Source organism: Embiotoca jacksoni, unplaced genomic scaffold (assembly GCF_022577435.1).
Source record: "Embiotoca jacksoni isolate LCO1_2020_lvr unplaced genomic scaffold, fEmbJac1.0.p SCAF_11, whole genome shotgun sequence".
In the NCBI taxonomy this organism is placed as follows: Eukaryota; Metazoa; Chordata; class Actinopteri; family Embiotocidae; genus Embiotoca; species Embiotoca jacksoni.
The window spans coordinates 3,513,758-3,536,439 of record NW_027185241.1 but is presented as its reverse complement, the minus strand read 5'-3'; the positions used below and the strand labels follow the sequence as shown (position 1 = coordinate 3,536,439).

The 22,682-nt window shown below is 41.6% G+C and overlaps 3 protein-coding genes across 5 annotated transcripts in view; 1 reads left to right on the top strand and 2 right to left on the bottom strand.

Annotated features, from left to right (window-relative positions):
• Nucleotides 1–7,544: 7,544 nt before the first annotated feature.
• Nucleotides 7,545–13,648, bottom strand: rps19 (ribosomal protein S19). The gene is made up of 6 exons (XM_069142327.1): nt 13,616–13,648; nt 12,507–12,577; nt 12,184–12,284; nt 11,552–11,735; nt 9,476–9,530; nt 7,545–7,596 (listed from the first exon to the last, which is right to left on the bottom strand). Exons 2-6 carry the CDS (start codon nt 12,575–12,577, stop codon nt 7,567–7,569), a joined length of 441 nt encoding a protein of 146 aa, XP_068998428.1. The 5' UTR covers nt 13,616–13,648; the 3' UTR covers nt 7,545–7,566.
• A 2,294-nt stretch (nt 13,649–15,942) lies between these two features.
• On the top strand, nt 15,943–17,937 carry LOC138191454 (adenosine receptor A1-like). The gene is made up of 2 exons (XM_069138298.1): nt 15,943–16,310; nt 17,079–17,937. Exons 1-2 carry the CDS (start codon nt 15,943–15,945, stop codon nt 17,935–17,937), a joined length of 1,227 nt encoding a protein of 408 aa, XP_068994399.1.
• Nucleotides 17,938–20,488: 2,551 nt separating this feature from the next.
• cadm4 (cell adhesion molecule 4) overlaps nt 20,489–22,682 on the bottom strand; it is a 138,138-nt gene continuing 135,944 nt past the window's right edge. For 2 of the 3 annotated variants that reach the window (XM_069142325.1, XM_069142324.1), the window contains exon 8: nt 20,489–22,519. In XM_069142325.1, coding sequence (XP_068998426.1) covers nt 22,410–22,519 — 110 coding nt within the window. In that variant the 3' untranslated portion in view covers nt 20,489–22,409. The remainder of the gene's footprint in view (nt 22,520–22,682) is intronic. The other variant, XM_069142326.1, reaches the window with a different exon arrangement.

Sequence of the window (22,682 nt, the reverse complement as noted above, 5' to 3'; positions counted from 1 at the left end):
GATGTAAAAGACTGCAGATGGCAGACTTAAAATTGTGTAAAACTAGATCAGTATCTTAAAGACATCAAGTTTTCACACACACACACACACACACACACACACACACACACACACACACACACACACACACACACACACACCAGCAGACAGACTTGGACTGAAAGGCATGATTAAATGAGTGTATGTGTATGTGACATTATGCTGTACTACACAAAGCGGATACATCTCATAAATGATAACAATGTGCAAGGTTGGTCTGAATGATATCAGACAAAGTAAAGGATCCTGGCTGCATTGTATTGTTACTGAGAAATGGCAATGAAGGAAAAACGGTGTGGAGTTTCATTTACCAGCTCAAAAAGTATTAAGATGTGACTGGAAGTATGTTTTTAAAAAAGCTCTAGATTTTGCTGAAACTGATTTTACTGAAAAGATGAGGATTATAATTTTTTGTTGTTGTTGTTTTTAAATCACAGGATTTATCTACTTGACGTTACAATTAAAATATTGAAATGAACTTTAGTTTAATATACCGTTTCCAAATGTCAGGGGGCCTGCCAGTTTGATACATTGCTATTCATGAGATTCCTGTGTCCTGGTGCTTCAGCAGAGTGGTGTGTATTGACCTCAGCTGGAACAGCCAGATGGGAAAAAGGAAGAGCAACAGAATGAGAAGAAAACACTGTATAATGGAGAGTGAAAAAATGAAATAATGAGAGGAGAAAATGAGACAGAGAAATCCAAGGAAAACAATTTCTCTATCAGGACCCAGAGAGGCGTGACGACCCTGTGCTTTGCTGACTGCTCATTTCGAGCAGGCCCAGAGGCTATAGTGCACAAATGTTAGCCGAATGTTGTACCAAACCTCTGCCACAGCAGGATCCGACTGTCAAATAAAATGCTCTTTAAGAAGACAGGTAACCGCGGTGTGACTGGATTTCTATGATTGTTGTCAGCCATCAAAATGCAACTTCTGGTGTCAGCGTTTCTCTCACCCTGACATCACGAGTCCAACAGGTTCCAAATCTCAACTGACAAATCAGCAGTGGTTAAAGACTTCATCCAGAGGTATTATGTGAATTTGGAAAAGAATTCCTTTTTGTGTAAACGTGCAGAAATATGCAATCTGCATTTGCAACTATTTCGAAAACAGTCAATGTTGTGCAGAGCCATGGAGTTTCTCAGGAGATGTGCGGCTAGAGAGTTAACGAGAAGAGGAAGCTTTGAAAGCGGCCCAGAACTTAATCTGATTTCCACTAACACAAGCTCATCTTTGTGACACACTGATTTAACACGCATACATCAGCAATGCCCAGTGTTTTCACCCACTTTTCCACTCTGATACACACATGCACAAGGAAGAAAGCAGCATATTGACAGCATTTTTTTTTTTTTTAAATATTTGTGTGCTCGGAGTGAGATAAAAAAAAAAAGAAAAAAAAGAAATCCGAAGACAAAAACATGCAGGCAGTAAGGAAAGAAATCTGATAAAAGAAAATAATTCCATACAGATGATGAAGCACGAGAAAGTGATAGAAATGGTACAGTAGGCCAGGGGTGTTTAATGGAAAACAAGGATATAAAAGAGGAGAAACAGACTGGAGAAGAAGTAACACAGGGAAGAGAAAGAAAATAAGGGCATTTTGGAATTTGTCCAGGGGGAGGGGAGATCACATTGAGCCGAGGAGGTCACTGTGTGAAAGAGGCACAGAGACCACGCAGAAGCCCAAAATTAGTTCCCTCACCTCCGCAACCCTGCCCGCGCAACAGACACACTTGTACACTCACTTGTACACCCATTCACACAGAACACCTGGTTTGGGTGTCAAGAATGATGACAGTGTAGCAAATGTGTACGCGTACAGTAACTACAAACCAATCTGTTGCAACTTGGTGGTGCACTGCTGAATCTCTGCAGCTCTACAACTCCATCTAGTTCTCTTCCCTAAGTTCAATTGAGGGACATGTTAGGAAGTCACAAGATAATCACACTGAAGTCGACACAGGCTGCATAGTCTGAGTCATAGATTTTCTATTTGGATTGTGAAATGTGGAAAACAAAATGTGTGGGGGGGGGGAAATTAGTTGGGTGCAACTTACTTTGGGTTTTAAATCATATAAAGTAATTTTGGTGATCAGATGAAATTCTTGGCAGTGGTGGAGGAGTGATTTTCTTTACTTTCTCTGAAATACAATAGGGTAAAGAGTACCTCAAAATTGTATTAAAATACTTCAGTGGAGTAAAAGTATTTTCCATCATTGACTGTTGGTTTGTTTATAACCTATCTGATCGGACTAATGATGTTTCCTGCCCCACGTCTCTAGCTATGTTGCCATATTCTAGATCTCAGTATTTACTTTGGTGAGTGCATTATAACAAAAAAGAAATTGTGGCAATTTCTTTTTTATGAAGGCCTATGCAGTACTAAAACTACACAATCCTTTGAAACCCTTTCAAGCAGCAGCATTGTCACTTACACTAATCAATCACAGCTTCTTATTATTTACATATAGATAAAATCGTCCCGTGACTCGTCAACCATACACTGACCCTCTATGACTGAAAAATTCACAACCTTTTGAGACAGTTAATCACAATTGGGGAAAAACTAAGTTTTGCTTCCTTTCCATAAACGGCGGTTAATGCAATCATAAAATCCATTTCCCTCAAATTGACAAGATTTGCCTGCATACTTGGATTAAATTAAAATATCTTCAAGCAAACCTCTCTCAAGATTTCGCTAAAAATAAGAAAACATTCCATGTTTGATTTAATCTAAAAGAGGTGGACAGCAAGGACAAGACCTTTTAAGTAGAGCCAAGGCATAGCACAATGGCAAACCCAGAGGATGAGGGCTTTCAGCCCTGATAAGGAATGGTATAACTGAGGGAAGGGGTAATAGGGTAGTAATGGTACTAAAGGAGAAAGGAGAACACAGGCACACAACAGGAAACTTGCTCTAAGAGCAATGGCAGCTGTGACCACATCTGACCGTTTTGATTTCTTTTAGTATTTAAATATTTTATTATCTTGGAATATTTTACCACAGACGTTCACCTGAAGAGAACCACAACACTTTTCCAGTCAAGTGTTCATGTTTACAGTAAACCCGGCACAACATGAAATTCAGCAAAAGGCCATCGAGTACAAGGTACCCTCAACCATCTTCTCATGCATGCACTAAATCTTAAAAAACATTTCTAGTGTACCGCAGCAAAGAGTCCTGTGTCCTGGCTGTGGGTGAGAAAGCTGGGCTTTTAGATAGTGGGTCTGGAAAGCTAGCTGAAGCGGCTCTGTTGGTTGAGTTCTTACATGGTTTGGTCACTTTCTGACACCTCTGCTTGGCATTTCTTTGGGGATTTTCCCTCCCTCCTACAGGTACATAAAGATAGTGAGAGCGATAGAGAAATGATGAAGCACAGAGCTCCAATCTCTCTCTCACACACACACACACACACACACACACACACGTCCTCCTATCTCACTCCGTCACTGTGTCAACCATCTCCACAGCCGTTCGGTGTCACACTGGTGTCTAGCTGTCTCCCTGTCACTCTTTTGTTCTGTGCTGAAGAAAGCGCAGGGCCGCAGCATCAAAGTATGAATGACTTGAAAGCTCCGATCTGAATGTGCACACACACGAGCATGGGCATAGCTTAGAAATGATATGACCTGCACACACGCAAACGCACGCACACACACACACACACACACACACACACACACAGAGAGAGAGGACACACTGTGCAATTCAGTTCGGCTGGCTTTGTAGACAGCATCTGTTCTGCGCCCCGTCAACCTCCCTCTGCACCCCACCCTCTGTGACAGGTGGAGGGGATTGAGACCCACAAGCAGGCACACACTAAAGTAACTGACGCATGGTTAGTGTTTTGCCTGCACACACACACACACACACACACACACACACATATGTGTACACACCTGCTGTGGGGCAGTACTACAGTGCCCTGTGGTGCCAGGCTGGCTGAGCGGCACGTTGCATGTTTACACCACCTGCTCTCAGGCCAAACACAGGATGAGGGATTAGAGCTGACAGCAGCAACACACACATACAGTAGACAGATGTACATAAAACTATGAAGGAGGGCAACAAGGGCACATTTCTTTCTTACACACTCGTACATCTATCAGCTGCTCACACCCACCGGGACGGATAAGTGTGTGGAGCGGTCTTCTCGCTCAGACTTGTGATGCGGAGCAGGGCAGCTCGGCTCTCTTCTAAAACAAAACGGACCTTTTGGCCTCAGACTAATTTCTGTAAACAATCCTGCAGACGAGGGCTGACCCGCACCGCACAGCATCAACAACCTCTACAGGAGATCTGTGATACTTTAACCACTGGCTGTTGGAATAAGATTCACAAACAACGATGCGACTTGAAATCATAAATATCTATCACAGAACCAACTGACAAGCATTGAATCAGATCTCACAGCTAAGAACCATCAGCACAAAAAAAAAAAGATTTGAACACTAAACTGAATGAGATTGTGATTCTGATAAGAAAGCAACGTAGTTTCTGAGAAAAGCATTGTGTGGTGCAACAGAAAGGGCTGATGATGTTATCTCGACTAAGCCAGCAGCATCTGGGTCAACCCTCCCCAAGAAAACTCACTCGACTCAATATGCCAGGGAATGCTGGGAAACTTTCTGGGGGATGTCTTGTCTTGTGAGGAAAACATGCCACAGGGCATGAAACCATAGGTTGACAGTGTGTGTGTGTGTGTGTGTGTGTGTGTGTGTGTGTGTGTGTCGGAACTCTCCTGATAGTGGTTTCTATTTTGGAGACTTGTGCAGCAGACATTTCTTAGTTATCGGCTGTTTCCAGCCCCGAGGAGGTGAGGCTGGTCTGCATCCATTCTCAGTGATCAAGCTGAGCTGCCAAAGGATTGGGAGATTGAGTAGGCGCGCGCACACGCACACACACACACACACGCACGCACGCACGCACGCACGCACGCACGCACGCACAACAAACCACTTGAATGTGCATTTGTTTAAGTGGTAATTGTTCCACAGCAGTAATTGCTATAATGAAGCCTGCTGATAATTACGCTGCTCAAACCACGGCACAAACAAATTGACTGACTGGAGCTGAAATAGCCTGGAAAACAAGGCACGTTATCACCGAATAAGGATTCACACACGTATGAACAAGCGTACACATACACAGTCCAGCAGCAGCAAGTGAACAAACATTGCAGACCTCCTCTGGTGGAGTCCACACATTTCTCTCCACCACTCAAGGACACGGTGATCCTTCTCTCGCTACCAAATTACAGGGTAGAAGAAAAAGCCGGATCATGAAGAGGAGGCGAGAGAGAGAGAGAGAGAGAGAGAGAGAGAGAGAGAGAGAGAGAGGGATTGGCCAGGGGATGGGAGCCATGATGGGTTCAGGTGTTCAGGAACAGCTGGTCTTCAAATGAAAACAAAAGGGAGATGGAGGGGATATGAGAGAGAGAGAGAGAGAGAGAGAGAGAGAGAGAGAATGGAGAATAGGAGCATAAAAAGACCAGAGATTAATATTTCCTGAGAGACATGCAGAATAATAAATGAAGACTGTTTATTATGATTGACGTTATAAAAAGACGTGACAGCCGCTCATTCAGTTAGACGAGCCAGCGCATGATGTGTGCTGCACTGTGTATACTATACACACACACACACACACACAGATAGATACAGTGGATGACAGACTGGCAAACACAGCAGGCACACTGTCCACAGATCGACAACACGATATCTCTCAAACACAGGATCAAGTATAAACTCCCTCGCACGAGCGGGTAGCGCAGCAGGCTGTGTGCAAGGGCTCAGCTCTGTCAGCAAACACTGCCTTCTGGTTGTTGTTCATCAAATCTGGACATGAAGGGAGTTAACAACATAAAAGCAATCTGCATTATCTCAAAGGCGACATAGATAAATGTAAACTGCATCACTAGCACCCCCCCCCCTTCCTCTTCCCTCTCCTCCCCATTCGGTTGCGCTTGTAGTTTTTGTTGCCTCAAACCGAGCTGAGGAATGAAATGAGATTAAAAAATAAAAAATAATAAAAAAAAATGAGAATGAAAATAGAGATTGGATGTTTAAGTCAGTTGACCCTGCATATTCCTCCGTGGAAGCTGTTGCAGTGAACATTTGTGAAGTGTTGTATATTTTTGCATAATGCCAAGTGATTTAGAAAATACTTCTTCTATTGGCCGTCGAACTATTAATCTCAGTTATTGGAGAAGGATATTTAATACTTTTCTGCAAATACTGCACCTATTAATAAGTCTGTGCTTTTTGGAAACCAGCTAATGCTTTAATAAGTAGAACTGCTTTCTGCAAAGGTTCATGATATATAATCTATGCGCTCATGTACCGCAATGACACATTCTATAGGCTTTGGCACCCTCTGCAGGATTGTAGAGGTACCGCCAAATTAAAACACTACTGGTCTTCATGATCTGAAGCGCTTTGTGCAACAGGACATGCAAATGTACCTTCATACAAGTGAAGATATTATAGTAGCTTGACCAAACTGAAAGGCACATATTCAAAAGTCACACTGTAGATAATAGCTTTGGATTCAAACATGGAACCACACGATCCATTCAGTCTTCAAGGAGACAAATTAGAAGTACCTGCATTGCCATCAAACCGCGTCTTAAATGAAACCCCCCCGTAAGTGGCTCAAGGTGAGTTTGTCTTGGCGGTGATGGCATAAAAGTAATGTCCGGTAATTTTCCCCCACTTCATTAACATTCTCAATTTTGTTTGAGAACATTGTTGGCCGTTTTTAATCTCTAGGTGGCAGTGTGGCCCTGAACGAAACTGCTAAATCATGACATCATTCCTCACTACAGAACTGTCAACTGTGCTGCTTATGGAAATGTAATCATACGTCTTTGTTAACCGGACAATTTCCATTGATTGTCATGGTATCGCAGAACAATCTTGCACGGCAAATCTGATATGTGAACACCAGTGGCAAGAACCCAAGATTAATATGGAAGAGAAAGTGGGTACTGTGATAGTAAGAGTAGCTGGCCAATGATGAGAAGCTGCATTTGCTTTGTGATGAACCGCTTCCAGGAAGCTTTTTCAAAACTGTCCCCAGTCATCAAGCGTGTGCTAGCAACACGGTATGAACACACTACAAATGGTGGTCATTCTCTTGCTCGTTGCTCTTCGGACAAAATCACATTTAAACCAGACTGCCAGATATCAGATAGAGACGACTTCATGCAAAAGCTTGCTTTCCTCTGGCAACGTGTTTCGTAGCGGTCATTAAGTCAGAAGGGAAACGGCTCATCGGGACATCTGTACGGAACTTTCCGGTTTTTTTCTTTCCAACTAAACTGCTTTTAGAACTTGAACACAGCCGAAAGAATATAAACTCAGACACTAACTCAAGCATGTTCTCAAACTGTGAGCGGAGTATTTCAAAATACCGACACCATTCGCGTCCATGGGTTCAACTTGATTGTTCACACAAGAAAAAAAAGAAAAGAAAAAGAAAGGCGCGCACACAGCTATCGACTTTTTCCAAAAAAGATTTATTAAACAGTTTTCTTGTTTGCAGCTGCAACCTGTGGAGAAACACAAAAAACAAACAAACATGAGGCATATTCATAAGTTACATCCTGCCCCAAATTAGGTGTTGTTCATTTGAAACCTTGTCTTCAAATAGAAATCCAATTAGCCAACTAGCTGGGGGGGGGGGGAGAAGAGGTATTTAAACGATTTCATCATGCTGCCGTGGTTGGTGCAAACGATCACAACCATTTTAATTAATTTGATTTAACTGCAGTAAGAGCAAACTTCCCATTTTCATAATATTCCATTAGTTTACTTTAAAATGTTCACAAAACACAGGACTGGTTCAAAAGGAAGTCTGCAATTTAACGGGAGTAAGACACTATCAAAATGTAATTTCACAGGGACTTGAGAGCAAACGCGGTTTGGAAGAGAAACAGCTTTCCGTGTTACAGCTGCTGCCAAAAACACCAGGAATAGTCTGATATTACATGGCAGAACTTCACTTGCAAAGGAAAAGGCATCACTCTCTCAACAAGCCATCAGAAACTACAACGCGCGCGAGGGATTCGAGAGGAAGCAGTGGAGCCGCACCAACATGTTTCCTGCCAGTTCTGTGCGGCGGGCGGGGCTGCCCGGGCCTGCTCATCTGCATACTGCTCATTAGAATGGGTAAACAAGGAGAAAACTGGTGCCATACGGCAGACTTACCAAGCATGAAATTCCCTCCTCATGTTTACCCCTTTTACCCTTGGATTATCACAACGTTGCCACCTCTCCTGATTTTTGACAAGGCCCAACTGCGATTTTTTTTTTTTTGTGTGTGTGTGCGACGGCTAAAACAAATTTCAGCAGTGAAGTGTGCCACATAAGGCAAAACTTACTTTGCTGGTGGAGAAAAGTGTGCCCAAGGACAAGCGCCTTGAAAAGCCTCGAACGCTAAAGTGACACAGGGGCCCTGTACTCCCACAACAGACAAGGTGTTGCATCAAAGTAAAGAACGATATTTCTGTGATGATCACGCGCGCTTAAGGCGCCATCCTGCGTTTGTCAGAATGTCACATCAAACAGCAGAGTGTGTCAGGCAACATCAGACACAGAAAACTCCCTCTGCCTGGACGGCATGGGGTTACCATGACATTTAACAGCTGGAGAGCTCGATACTGGAGCATTTCAATTCTAGCAATGAGTTAGACCAGACTTTAACACGTATATAGTCTACGACACACGGATGCGCAACGTAATGGTTATGCAACGGTTTTGCAAACGGACAAACAAAAAAAGAAAACCAAGGGCATCCCCACAATACGAATATCCTGCTTTACAGACCTGTACTGCGTTAGGCTCAGTCCGATTCAAAGCCTTTTGATTGTGATTCCTTTTACACGTGTAAGTTAATGCAACACTGTGTTTTCAAAACGTGTTTCAGCACAGGAAGGTGATGCAGAAAAGGAGCCGTGGTCAAGGTGTTTCAACAGGACGTGGTCACATTACCAGTCCAATGATTTGTTAAAATTGTGTAAAGATTAGAGGCAAGCTGCCGATAGTGTGTAACCGCCAGAGTGACTCATTGGTCTTCATCACATCAGAAAATAATGTGTCCTTTTCAGATACAACCCTTACACTCTGAATACTCCAGACTCACCGCATGTCAAATGTTGCTATAAACCTGCCACGGCGCGACTATTTCAGTCCACAATCTCGACCTCTATCCACTGAGTTACCTCGTTCGAGATCCCTGTTGCAACAGAAAACAACAACCGCCTCCGAGGTATCTAACTAAGATTTGGATCGTTCTTTAAAGGCCCACCTGCTTGTTTCTTTTTGATCTTTAGCTATTTTACGGACAGGGCTCTCCTCCGCACGGTCCGTCAAATAATTAAGTTAGTTGTATGCATGTCAACATAATTAGCAAAGAGATTAGTTTCTCACCTGGCCAGCGATTCTGTCCAGGTCTCTGGTTCCCTGGGGGGTTAGTCTGCGTCCACTAAGAGAAATTAAAAAAAAAAAAAGCAGCATAAATTAGAGAAACAATGGAATACATCAACTTTTAGAACTTGGTCAAAAATCAATAGACAAAATAACAACAACTTTATGCCACAAATATCCATCCATCCATATTTGCAAAAACCACAACAACCCTGACACAAAGGCCAATCCAAAATTGGGTTTCATTTTTCTGCTCACATGGAATGAATAAAACCAAGCCAATCAATTAGTCGTTTGGTTACAGAGAAATCACATGTTTTCGGGCTCAGAGCAAAATCCTAGCTTATGCATTTGGGGATGTCGCAGTTATTCGACATTATATTAACTTATCTTCTTCACATCAAGGTTCTGCAAATATAAAATGACCCAGGGGAAAATGACTATTTATTACCGACTATTGCAAAGATGAGTGGCAGTATGTGTGGAACCACAAGAGCGCGCGCGCGTGTGTGTGTGCGTGTGTGTGTGTGTGTGTGTGTGTGTGTGTGTGTGTGTGTGTGTGTGTGTGTGCGTGTGTGTGTTAGTTACTGTGCCCCAAAACCACTCTGCACAACAAGTGGTGTGAATCTCTCGATTCAATTCAGGATCATTTCAAGGCAATGCCTGATGCAACAAAAAGAAAGAGGCGTCACATTTTGACTGTTACTTCATTTCAGTGCGTGTCAAAATATGAACTCCTGTCAGCCGAGCTAACTGGTGGGGTCAAAGAATGAGCAGGCTGCTACGCTGAAGATGAATACTTTTACTGGGTATTGCAGCCACTCAATGCTCCACTCCAACCGTTTATATGCCGGCGATCTTGTACAAAAATCCCCCAACGCCTCAGCTTCACCATGAAAAACGAATTAAGTCATTATCTCCTTCTACAAACCCCTCTGTACATCAACTCTGTGCTGCGTTGTGCCCTCGCAGCCGAGTTCCAATTTTTATGTTCCATCGTGATTACGACAATGGATTTTTGTCAGTTTTGAATAGATTCAGAGTAACAAAAGATATGAATTGTGACTCCAATGTGAATCAATTATTTCACCCAGCCCTGACACGTGCATATGCCAACTTAAACATGCAGTCAGCTCATAGCGCGTGTACAAAAACCACATATATAAACAGAAGGTTTGGATTAAAAACCGTTTTAATCAGTCCATCAAGGATTTCAAAGTTTTTTGTGATCGTTGCGATACAACAATCGCAAGTTGAGAAAGAAAAAGGACAATTTTTAAAAGCACTACCTGATTAAGGAATAAATATGCAATCACTTCCTGTGATAATAATCGTGTTCCACATCAGAAATATTTTAGTTCTAATCTTTTTTTTATTGAACTTGGAGAACCATGGTGCTAAAAGTAACAAAACATTTTTTTATATATATGTGAGACTTTAGAGCTTTACAGAACAGTCTGTGACTGTAATATAGAATACGGAGACTACATCAGCTGTCAAAATAAGAGCTTTAGATGCTGTTTAATTCATGTTAATTCAACACGGGCCTGCTGTATCCACAAAACAAAGTGCAGTCTTACAACTTGACGCGTGTATACATATTCTGTAGGATACAGTAATATGTAATCGCTCCCATTGATAATAAGCATTTCATTCAAAAAATATATTGTGAAGGCCACGTTTTCCGCCACTTCCGTTTTTTCCTCCGGTGCACCGGAGTTTGTTTTCATGAGATAATGAGAGCCGTACTGAATGTAAATGAGGAGTTATGTGTGTTCATAAAGCCAGTTTTGTCTGAAAATACTGACTTTATGCACTTATACTTTCAGCACAGCTTTTGCTGATGACATTTAATTTTTTTTTATTTAAAAAATTTGCAAGCTCCTGCAAATATTGAGACGTTGGCTTGAATTTGTGTCAATTATTGCGATCGCAAATTCCTGGAGGGGCTGTTTATCGCTGAGTAATTTATGAATACAATAGTGTTCACATTTTTTGATTGAGTTAAATTCACTTCATTGCCAAAAAACATGAATTTCAACCAATCAACTGATAAATTGTAGTTTTAAATACACTCACCCATTGGGATCCTTCTCAATCATCTTGAGCAGCTCAAGGGACTGCAGCACTTTGCGAGCCACATTTTTTGATCCTACACTGTAGTGGGCCGGGCACACGCCGTTCCTCTGGCGGCCACCATAGATCTTGGTCATGGAGCCAACACCAGCACCACCACGGAGGTACAGGTGGCGAACTGTGGATGCTGTTGGAGCAGAGAGATGAGGGGCCAGTCACAACGCATTACTGAGGGGCTTCCAAACAACACGCAAAAAAAAAAGAAAAAAAAAAGAGGCATTTGGATAAACAGGCTTATGATCTTGGGAGGAAATCATGACAAATTATTGTTTCATAATTAACGAGCAAGGCCCTAAAGTGAACACCTAGCACAAAATAAGCTTTGCAAATTTAAGACAACTTTTGAACTGTGGGATGTAAAAAAATAAATCATCAAAGTCAAAACAGTTTCGCAAATAAAATGACCCCATCCTCTTCTTTAAAAGATTTTCAACCACCATTTAAATCTAAAAAAATAATGTGCAAATTTAAGCCTAAAACAGTAATAAGAAGTCTCAGTGGTGAGCCTTTGGAAATCTCAGGAAATAAAACGTTTAGGACATGCGTGACTAATGAACGTAAACATTTGGACTTACCAGCTCTAATGTAGTACCAGTTCTCATCACTGGGGGCCAGCTCCTTGTGCTTACCCAGTTTGACCAGGTCCACCCAGTCAGGCACCTTCAGCTTTCCTGACCTGGACACAGGAGAGAAGGTTCAGCATGAACTAAACCACAACAACCCTTTTTGATAATTGCACTGCAGTTGAGCTCAATTGCTGGCTGCATGTGGCACAAAGTACGCAAACAAATCCACAGAAAACGACATTTAAACACAAGCACTTTTTTTTGGAGCCCGGTTGATGGGGAGATGCTAAAATCCAAAAGATTAAAGAGGTTTACAAAGAAACAACACTCACTTCTTCAGGAAGGCAGCCAGGGCTCGTACGAACTCCTGCTGGTTGACGTCTTTCACCGTGACTCCTGGCATCTGTAAGACAAAAACAAGTGTTACATGAAGCCAAAACCACAGAAATAACAGAATACGCGCCTTCACCCTTGGTTTCTGGGAGGCTCGGCTGCTGTGGTCGCAGAGCCGGGTTGGTTGGTGGGCAGTTATTTGACTAAATGAGATGTATTTTCCACGTAGTTCTCAACTATTATCAACACAATGTTTAAAATGCACCGATCACTGAAATGATAAGTTGCCAAACGATGCAAAAGCTTGTGGTAAAGCAATAGTGGCATACTTGCTGTGGGGAAAAACACCCAGGGGGGGGGGGGGAAAGCAAGTTATAAGTGATATAAATGGCAGGGAGGAAAAAAAAAAAGCCTTGATCAGCCGAAATTGTTAGATTAAAACATCTCTTGAATATAATGAGAATTTAATCCGTTTCACGAGTAAAAAAAAATAAAAAATAAAATACACTTCACGTGAGCTTGCACAGGAGCACGGGTTGCTAAACCAACAAAACTAGTTATGCGTACAATGAAACGACACTTTAGTAACACGATGATCAAGCCGACACATGAGTCCATTAGTCCAGGACCATGTGTTTGGACTCTGTTAACGTCCACACTTTCAACCGGCATGTTGGCTTTCAATGTGATTATCACTGAGCTAACGTAACCGCGAAGCTACATTTGGTTGTTAAATGTTTTACCTTCCCATTTTCAAAACATCTTCCGATTCACGAAGACGCGATTATTTGTTTAGGCATACCGACACATTTCAGTAGTTAATTAAAAAATAAAAATAAAAAACGAATCGGGAGCAGCTAGCCTCTTGCTAATAGGCCTCAACGAGGTTGCATGGAGGCATCCATTACCAACAGGCATGTAGTACGCTAGCAATATTCAAACGAAATCCTTTAAAATAACACTAAATACGTCTTGTGACCCCCACGGAGGGGCAGCCACCTTCTTTATGTGTACATTATATCGTGATTAAACACGCTTGAAGCGCAAACGCTCGTGATTTTAGTCAATTTCGTGCAATATAAGAGAGGCAGGAGAAACGGCGCTTTACCTTGCTTGTCGACAGCGAAGGGAAGAGGATGGAACGGGGTTTCCTACTCGTGTTAAAACGGGCAAATCTCGTTTTTTTACGCGAGACTAGGCCGTTGTTTTTCCCACCGATGAAACTCATCGTCCCCATTGTAATTGTGACATTAACATTACAGATCCAAAATTGAATGACAGTATTTTCAGTCTTTGACTCTCCCCTGTCCACAGAAATGCATAATTTATTGTATTCTCACTTTTATCATGTATATCTCAAGTTGTGAATGTACACAAGTCACAAATAAAAAGTGCCAAAAGAAAATGTTATTCTGATATATTCTAGTGCAGCAAACAATGTACCTTAAAATGGAGGGAATAATAATTTATTTTCTATTGCTTTTTCCTGCTGTCCTCAGGATCTCCAATTCAATTTTTCAACAAACAACTGTTGTTGTTGCCTATTCAATTTTTGTTTACAGTGTGCCACTGCCTGGATATTGGCTCTTTTGGTAGACGGTGGAAAAATAATTTGTTCACAAAGGGAATACAGGTACATTTTCCATAATAGCTGTCAGCCCAACAGTTCAGTTCTTTTAAATAGTAGAAATAAACAAACAAAGTTCTTTCATTTTTTAAAGATTTTTCAGTAGCTCCCAGATTCTTATCCTGTTTGTATCCTGTTTTGCATTAAGAACAAAGAATAAACTTTATTTTCTATGTGTGTCCATGTTCCTGTGTGTGTGTGTGTGTGTGTGTACCTTATTTACATAGTTCCCTGGCTGTGCAGAGGGGGTGTTGCCCTTTGCACATCTCAGATGGAAAGGGCAGCCATGTTCCAACATTGACACAATTGATATGTTTGCAGAGACAGGAGAGAAATAGAAGGCAGGTTGATAAGCAGAGGTTTATAAATCAGGTTTATTCTGTCAGAGGGGGTAGACAGTTAGATTGAGAGGTGAGAGGGAGAGATAGAAACCCTTAAGGGAAATAAAGAGACACCCAAGTCATACAGAAGTTAGATTACAGCTTTGTGTACACTGACATCGCAGGGCTTCACAACAGGTAACTACCTTTTTATTTCAATTTACCTTTTTGTCTTAATATCAACATCCAGGCACCCAATGACTTTGACTTTTCCCCTCTCTTTAATTGGCTGTGACTGAAAGGTTTGGCCGTATAACTGGAATGTACTTTCAAAGAGCTTAATTGATTAATTAATGCAATTAATTACATTGGGAGGAGTTTAATCCACCTTGTGTGAATTTTCAATTCAGATTGTTTGCTGGAATTAATTAAATAAGTACTAATAAGTAAATCAATTTTGCTGAGGCCCTTCAAGTAGTGAGACAGGAGACAACTGTGTAAAGTGATTATGAAGTGGTATAAAGAGGTTATTTCAGCCAGTCATGATTATTATGGGAGTAACGACTAACAACAAGTGTTCCGAAAAGGTCAATCTAATTACATGGAATGGACAGGTGGCATATTGAGGTGGAAAATCAGGTATTTCAATATTCACCCACTCCTCTTTATGTGAGGCTATTGTTTGAAAATGCACTAAAATTAGCTGCCAATCATTTGGAAATTACTCATCGGGGGAGTGCGCACTTGTGTGATTGAGTGTCGGTGTTCATTTACACATAAATGTATAGGTCTATTTGCGTTTCGGAGAGTATGTGTGTGTGAGGGATGCATGGTGGGCCAGAGAGAGAAGGGGAGGCAAAAAAATAAAAAAGCCAGAAAAAGCGGAGAGAAGATGGTGTTAACAGTATGTTGTCACCCAGCTTGGTGCCTGTTGTTCTGTGTTTGCATGGTGCTCACATCCTCAATGGAAAAGTTCTGTCAAGTCTGGTCTGACCTTTTCACTCTCCAAGCACGTTTACAGCTCTCCAATACCTATCAAAATATTTGCTCTCTCCCTGCCTGTCTCTCTGCCCCAAGCACAAACTTGCATCACATTTTCAATCCTTCTACAACTGTACTTTCTCCCTCGCTGACTTGTTTTTAGTATTCTGACCTACACCCCTGCGTTTAACCTCAAAATTCCCTCAACCAACTGTCACTCTTTTCTATTCCCTTTTTTCTATGTCTTTCTCTCTACATATGTTTGACCATTCCTTTGACAAAGCAACTGAATCCTTCAGGGGCCATCTTTGCTGATGTGAGATCCATGTGGGAACATAGGGCAGGGGTTGCAAGTGGAGCGGGAATGAATGAAGCTGAAGATGTTTTTTTTTCTTTACTTCTTTCTCATTCATATTATTATCAGTAATGACTTTTTAGATGGTATTCAAATATATTATTTGCCTTTATAAATCTCTCTCTTTTTAATTGTTTTATTCTCCACCAGACATGGAATTGATGTGGCTGTACTCCCTATGCCAGTGCGCTCTATTTGTATATGTAATTGTGACGAGTGTGAGGTTATGCATGGCAGTCACTGGCAATCGTACCAGGGCTGATTTCCCAGAGGGAACCCAGGATGCCAGGCCCCAACCTGGGAGCGTCTCGTGCTGTCTTCGGCTGTGTCTGGGCTGGGTAGGGGCAGTTGGAGGTGCAGTGGGAGTTCCTATTACCGTGTCACTAAACTTGCGAACCCCCCAGTGCCTGTACACATGCATAACCCTTGTGTGTTGCCCGTTGCTGGTCAGGCAGTTTACCATGTTCCTGTTAATGCTACTTACGCTGGACGCCCACCTGCACCATCATTTGGCAGACAGGTGAGTCGAGAAGAGGGTTACATCAGTTCAAGAAAAATGAATATATAAAAAGTGTCAAAAATGAACATACATCAATTAGAAACCTTACATAAAGTATTTTGTTCTTAAAATAAAACAGAGCCTCACATTTGCATACAATCCTTTAATACTTTCTTGCATGTCTGTGGGAAAGGGTGAATATGTGGGTGGCAAGAGTCAAGTAACACTCTCAAGTCCACTTTTAGCTATAAAGGAAGAAAATCAATATCAGTGTAAAAAAAAAAAAAAAAATGTCAGGCTGTATGGAATACTGTTACATGCAGGCTGCTTGTTCAATAGTTATAAGTCGGCTTACAGCATATGGCCATCTGAGAGACGGATTGTAAATATAATTAGGCTGTGGGGCTCCTAAATGTTTGACTGACTTTGACATACAAATTCAGTTTTTCAGTGGAAGAGAGTCAGTATTATATCTTTCTCAATGATGTTCAGTTACACCAATCAGTTGGTGCATGTCAGTAAGATCAAATGTTCTGCTCTATGCTCAGATGAAAAAAGCTAATGCAGTCAGGTCAGGAGCTTGCTCACATATTACAGCAAATCTCTTCCACAAGTAAGAAATTAAGTTTAGGATGAAAAAACCTTTTCCTGATAGGAGAAGCCATGTTGTATTTTTGGTGTGAAAGCAATGCAGGAGTGTAAGACACATTATTTTCTTTCTTTGGTTAAAGAACTGGAGAACAGTCTCCGTATTAAATATATCTACATTAATATGTCTTTGGATTCCAGATACTCCTCAGTGGTGACCCGTCAGCGAGCTCTGTGTGTGGTCCTGCTGTGCTGGGTGGGCTCCGTTCTGTCCTCCTTCGCTCAGTTCATCGGCTCAGATGTCCTTGACACCTGGAGAGGCGATGGTACTGGTCTGGGCTCAGATGGCCACGAGCTGGGCGGAAACTGGACGACCCCTTTAACCAATCTCACCCCTTCGCCACCCCCTAAGTACCACTATGACCGCAAGGTGATCGGAAAGTTTCTTCCATATGGAGGCTTCTTGTCAAAGTTTTATGTGGAGGACATGCACAACTTCACCTACGCTGAGATTCACAGCAGCCACTGGGGCGTGTGTGCTCCTGATACTATTCTCACTCCACAGTTCCTAGTCTATGTTCATGGGATGACAGTGTTCATGCTTCCCTTGCTTTGCCTGCTGGCCATATACCTTGATCTGCTATGCATGAAACCAAGGAAGACTCCCTTTAGTCATGCAGACCCCCCAAAACATGACTCCTGCTTGGTCCGTTCCCTGGCCCTGTCCCTCTCTCTTTTAGTTTTGCTGTGCCTGCCGCTCCACATTCTCCACGCTCTCTTGCTTTTCACCCCCAGTACCCATCTTCCTGCCTGGGCTCATGCAGTTGCCTTGTTCCTCTTCCAGATGTACAGTCTTGTGCCCCTGATCCTCTTCACTCCTCCTGGCAAACAAGTGGGGGAAGAACGGGCATCCTTTCCTCTTGCTGTTCCCAATCTTCCTCCTGCAGTAGCCCTGTCCAGAGCAAAATCTGTCCGTATGGCACTGTGTGAGGCAGTGCAAGCAGCTCCATGGTCTTCAGCCAAACACTCCCTTAAAGCCAAAGTGTGCCCAGAGGTCTGAATTTGTTTATAAAGTGGAATATCTGAACATTTGTTTCATATGTAAAACATTTTCGGAAACTAAAAACAACTAAATAATCTTCCGATAAATTCCATCCATGTTTTGTGTGCGTAAGAAATAGCTGTTTGGAAAAAAAACAACTTGTGGACTGAATAAATATAGCAAATTACTGTTTGTTGTTGGCTTTTTAACTAATCAGCAACCTCATGCAAACACGTTATGAATAACACACTAATGAAAAAGGCCAGTTAATTATCAGGTTCCACACCAAATGTCAGTGAGAAAATTAAGTCTCCCAATGACAACAACCATCCTGATCACAGATGTCTGTTTTCTTTGACTGCTTTTCCTGTGGGTCTCATTCTAATCCTATTTTAAATCTCTGCTAAGTCAACCAACAGTAATGTAGATATATGAGTGACAGCATTTAATTAAATATTTGGTAATAACAGAGTGGTCCAGAGAGGATGAGGTATTGTTGGGAAAACCTAATTAACCTGGTTATGACACAATAATCATGGCTGTTTTGATTAAACCTGTAAATACAATGTGAAGTTCTCTTGTAATAAAAAGGGCCATGCTGTGACTAATTGGATTGTTCATCTTGAGCCATGTTGGTGTTGAGAAATCACTGATGGAGAAAAAAAATATGTCTCCTTCTGCATAGAACACGGGCATGACAACCAACATGCATTTCATTCTCTCTTTTTTTTTCTCTGGTTCTTGTGATCAAAGACCTGCTCTTTCTCTTCCTTACTCGCTGGATTTAGATTTGATGTCCACTTTTTTTTCTTATTGATCATTTTCCAGCTCTCTATAGTTCTTGTGTCTATTTTAAATTAATTTCCTTACTCGTGCTTTCCATCTCTCTCTTCAAAAAATAAACAGACTATTTTGTATTACTGCAAAAGAAAAAAAGCTGACTAGAACACATTATTGACAGAGGAATCTGGCATAAGGTAAAAAAAAGAAAAACGATTTCCCCCGCTTCCCTGAAGTGGCTGCCCATTCAATTGTTCTGTCTGCCTGAAAGCACTCTGCTTCCTGATTATGCTAGGCCTAGACACACTCAACCACCTCAATCAATGCCTCGGGCTATACTGTCACCCTGTACACACCTCTTTGCCACGCTAGGGTCACACTGCCAAGACTAAAGAACATTAGCTGTGTTCACCATCCAAGGGTTACAAGCGTTGGCTTCGAAGATTGATAAGACTGTGTGTAATCCACCATGTTGCAGCCAGAAAAATAAAGAGTTTGTGTTTGGATGGACTGTGATATTTACAGCAACTCGTAGAAATGAAATATTATTGTCATAAATTGGTCATAAATGGGAGATTCCTTGATCTGAACTCGTTCCAGGACATTAAGCGGTGAAACTAGCATCAGAGAGAAGCTATGTGAGTGATTCACTGACCTGTTTCTGTCATTATTGGCCAGATTAGGGTACATTCAATTCATGTCATAAACTCTGAGAGGAATATAACTGTTTTCTGGCTTGTTCTTATTTCCTTTTGTCTTATGTTTATTGATTTGATAATCACCATCTATCATCAGTGGTGGTCTGATTGTCATCCAGATAGCAGTTGAATTGCATCATTAGTATGACCAGTCTGATTTCCCAGGATCCACCAGAGAAATCAGTAGCAGCATTAGTAACCAGCCAACAGTAAATTCTGTGAATTTCAATGTGATTACAATTTTTCAATATGGGATACATAAAAAAAGAGGTTTTTTTTAACTAAAAAGTTTACTTTTTGTTGAGGCTTTTTTTTTTCTGTGAGGAGAAGCAGACATAACAGTATGAAATGGCAAATGAAAATCAGACAGAGTGCTGTGAATCCCACAGGAAAACAAACAAATGAAACCTTTGTTTGAAGGACATACAGTTCTATTGTGAAGACATAAAAAAAGGGGACAATATTCTATTTTATTACTCATCGACCACAAAGGTCTGATAGCAGGAGATACTGAAGATATGTCTGGTGTGGTCTGAATTGTTTGTTGACCAGAGTGTCAACTCATGCTTGTAGCGCCTGGCAAGTCCATTACTTTGATTGCCGTTTGACAATCTGTCTTTATGACAGCGACCGTGGAGCTTTGCCGTCGATGGAAGAGAAACACATCGATCTATCACCCTTGCGACCTCCAGTAGCTTTCAAATCTAGCCCTGCACACAGATGGACATGTTGAGTGCTTCTCGACAGAATCGGGTATTGATTGTGTGGAAGTTAATGGCAGAGTCATATTTTTTTGCGTGCATCTGACTCAACCCTCCTGTCACCCTTTTCTTCCCCACTATCTGTTCTTATGATCCATTAGCCCCGACACAGAACCCTCCATTTTGTTTATTCTGTTTATTTTGAATGAGCTGCCAGTTATAACCAACTCCACCGCCTTCATCTCTATCGTCCCACCTACAGTATAACTCCCCTATTCCCCATTGATGTCATCATAAGCTCCATCTCCTGTTTCCTTTCACAGTATTTCAAAAACAGCACCTGCTAATTACACTGTAAACACATCCAAAAACCAGTCTGATCCCCAAGGCTTATTTTTGGATTCTTTTTTTATTTTGTCGTGCTTTGTATCTTTCCCCTATAAAGAAATAGTTAGCTATATATCAACAATGACACATGGACTCTAAAATAAACAAGAGTGAAAGACAGGAGAAGAGACAACTAGGCACAGGAGACAAAGAGAGAGAGAAAGACTGGGAAAGAGAGGAAAGGTAGGAAAGGTAAGAGGAAAAATAGTGAAAAATGACAGCAATTTCTCTACAGTAGAACCAAAAACAAACCATGGGAAGTGTACATTTCTTTAACATTTACAATTATAATAATAACAACAGCAATAATAATAACAGTAACAACAATCATAATTGTTCAAATAATAATAATAATTAATACAAAAATCAATAAGACCTCTGGTTTCTCATAAAGACATGATTTTTTTATTCTTTTTTTACATTTTCTTTAAAGATCACTGGACAGTAGTTTGTTCGGCTTTGTACCTCTATAGGCTAATATTCTGTGTTAGTATAGTTGCTTCATAATGCGTTTTAATAGTAAACTGTTTTCTTATTTCTTAAAAGTTTAATTTAATTTATGTTGCTGTTCTTTTTTTTTTTTATACAAACAAGGAATTTAGAGATATGTATACTTGTTCTTTCAATATGTTTACTTTATGTATGAATGTGTGCATGTATCTGCATATGTGTGGTAGCATTCAGAAAAAATATCCATCCATTTCATTCTGTCATTCATTCCTTTTGCTATCGCTCCTCTTGCCCTTCTTATGAAGACTTTTAAACCTTTTTATCCTCTTCATGACATTCTAAAATAATTAAGCTTTTCTTTAATGCCTTAGCAAGTCATATTCCTTTCTTCTTTCTCGGGAACATAGCCCAACACTAATCCTTTCATTATTAGGAGCCAACAAAGGAGGAGCGATAGAGGGGGACAGACAGAGAGAAAGAGAGATATAAGAGAGTAAGGAGAGGATGGTAACAGGTGAACAGAGAGGAAGGAGGACGTAGAGAATATATAAAAACTGTTGCAGCAAGAGGGATAAAATAATTTTTAAAAATCACTAAAAGCTGATTTTTGTAATCACAAATTGGCAGGCTACCCAACAGGGATAGCAAAACAGCACGGTTAGCATGTTCATGAAGTTTGGATACTTTCTGGGACTCTGGCCTTACACACCCCAGTGTTGTTAGGGAATTATGTATGAGTTGCGCTCGGTAGGCAGGATGCTTTGGCAATTTACAAAATTTCAATTTTCTAGCATGGAGGACTTAATAGCTCCTGGTCAACTCCCCCTCTCCGCTTTGCTCCACCCCCCCTCCATCCTCACACATTGCTCCCCCTGTCTGCGTCAGTTAAAGACGGAGCTTTGTGAAATGGATTCTTCTATTCTCCAGGCAGGGAATTATAGCACTCATCTGCCTCTAATTCTCCCTTCCACTTTGGCGGCTGCACAGGCAGAGTGCTGGTTTTCTTTGTGCTCCCCGCTTCCCTCTCGATCAAAATAATTATGGCATCATTTAGTTTTTGTCTACATTCACCTCGCTCTGTCCCCCCCCCTCGCTCTTCTTCTCTCATTCTATCTATTTTCCCCAGTTTCTCCGACTTACAGTATATGGCACAGTCGTTAATGGCTGGTAGGTCTAGAGGCTCTCTTTTTCTCAGTCTGTCTCTTGGTTTATGTGTGCTCGTTCGAGGAGGACATGGATTGGAGCGGGATGGATTGGCTGTGTGCAGTATCTGTATACAGTCGTTTTCAGAAGGCCGCCTGTTATGGCGCATTGTATAGAGGTGTTTGTGTGTGCGTGTGTGTGTGTGTGTGTGTGTGTGTGTGTGTGTGTGTGTGTGTGTGTGTGTGTGTATACTGTATATAAGGTGGGACACAGGGAGAGGATGGGGTAGGGGTATGAGGTCAGAAGAGAAGGGAATAGGGATGGAGAAGGGCTACAGTAGGTACTCCTTCTTGCCCTGGCTGGCGTCGTTCCCATTAAGGAAGGCCTCCTGCACCTCACCATGTTCATCCAACCCACTGGCCTCATGGGTAAGATAGGAACCTGAAAGACAAGAAATAGAAAGAGAGCGACAGACAGAGAGAGAAGGAGAGAGAAGGAGGGAGAGAGAGAGAGAGAGAGAGAGAGCGAGAGAGAGAGAGAGAGAGAGAGAGATTGTAGGGGGCAGGTTAGTGGCAAAGCGTCATGATCATTGCAGCGTCATGCG